Consider the following 1,720-nt stretch of genomic DNA (forward strand, 5'->3'; position numbering starts at 1 on the left):
CCATTGGTTAGCTCATTATTCTATTTAAATAAGTGTCGGAGTTCGAATCCCACTTTGGACATGCAATCACCATTAGCCAACGATAAATCTTTAAATAGAGTTCAGATCCGCGACGAATTAATCATTAATCCGCCGGGTTGGGATATAACATAAAAAACCAACAAAAAAAAAACTAGAAATACTTAATTTTACTTTTGTCACATATTTTAATTTTTTTTTTTGTGTACAAATACAAAGAAAAGAAAAAGAGAAGGTCACATATTTTGCTTTTGCTTTCTACAAGTTATTCTAGTATTCTTTTTAAACCAAACCTAATACCATTAAATAAAGAACGTGAACGTCTAAGGTACAAAATTATAAGACAGAATTCAAACTCCTGACTACTTACTTAAGCGGATGAATAAATTGACTACTCGATCAACTCAAGTTGATTAGTACTTAGTAGTTTCATTTTTCATTCCTTAGTATTGCCAAACGCCGCACGGTACCAATGAATGATCTGCAAATAAAACATAATCCTTAGAAAAATAATATCATTCTTTGGGATACCTTTTCATAAAATAATAATGTTCCTGAGCTTCTTTTTATATATGTAACATATAAAATAAGCACATACTGCCATGGAACATGTCCAGCAAGCAACCAATCTCCTTGTTCATTCTGAAAGGTGAGTTTATAACTTGTTCCATCTTCCTCAAAATCTTGGTCTGCCCACATAACATGTGTAGAAAAACAGAATTTAAAAAAAAAATAGAAAAAGTAAATCCACTATATACACATCATACATAACAAACCCACAAAATAAATTAAGAAGAAACAAATGAGTTTAATATGTATGTATTTTGGGGACAAATATTTTTTCACTTATATTTAATCAGTAAATCAAATACTACCATTTAAATTTTAAAATAAAAATATTTAACTTTGACATCCACCAGTTTACACTGTTTTCATTTAGTTAGATGTCAGTAAAAAAAAAACATTTTACATTATTATTAGTACTTAGATTATCACTTAAAAATAAAGTATAGTATAGTAAAGTAAAGTGAAAAAAAAAAAGTAGTAATAATAATTAGTAGTACTTAGCTTATGACTTACATTTAGCAAACATAGTAATCAAAGTGTGTGTAAGAGTCTGGTAAGAATTGTAAAGCATCAAATCAATCTTCCTTCCTACTGTTACCCCTTCCATATTAACCTTAACATACAAAGAGTTTAATTTATCTATTCTCTTCAATTTTGATTCTCATGATGATTTGTTGCTTGCATCATCCTATTATTGTTCCTTATTATTGTAGGATATTGATGATGATGATTTAGTTCTTTCTTCCTCCATGACTTAATTGGTGGCCACCCCACCAAATGATTTTCCTCCCCTTCATTCCTGCATGCACATATAAATAATGTTATTCCATTAATTTTTAATTTTCTTTTTAGACTTTAAGTAATTAGTTGATGTACAACTTAGTCATCCAATAAAAGAATATACTTCATCAGAACATTTGAGTTCATCACAAAAGAGAGTATATAATTTAAATTAAAACAAAAGAGAGTATGTTACCAATATAATTTAAATGAATACCCAATACCAATGTATGATTATATTAGATAACAAAACTATATATCAACACCTTCAAATTACTTAATTGATGTTTTTTATTAATGTTGAATAATGAAACACAAGCAAATTTTGGAAGGGCTGCTAAATAAATAGACAATT

At 28.1% G+C, this 1,720-nt stretch overlaps 1 protein-coding gene across 1 annotated transcript in view; it reads right to left on the reverse strand.

Moving 5' to 3' along the window:
• LOC107611938 (auxin-responsive protein IAA29) overlaps positions 161-1,720 on the reverse strand; it is a 2,422-nt gene continuing 862 nt past the window's right edge. Inside the window, 4 exon segments of the mRNA XM_016313801.2 lie at positions 161-499; positions 617-707; positions 1,099-1,225; positions 1,228-1,384. Coding sequence (XP_016169287.2) covers positions 448-499; positions 617-707; positions 1,099-1,225; positions 1,228-1,384 — 427 coding nt within the window. The 3' untranslated portion in view covers positions 161-447.

The sequence above is a fragment of the Arachis ipaensis genome, chromosome B08, assembly GCF_000816755.2.
Source record: "Arachis ipaensis cultivar K30076 chromosome B08, Araip1.1, whole genome shotgun sequence".
Classification (NCBI taxonomy): Eukaryota; Viridiplantae; Streptophyta; class Magnoliopsida; order Fabales; family Fabaceae; genus Arachis; species Arachis ipaensis.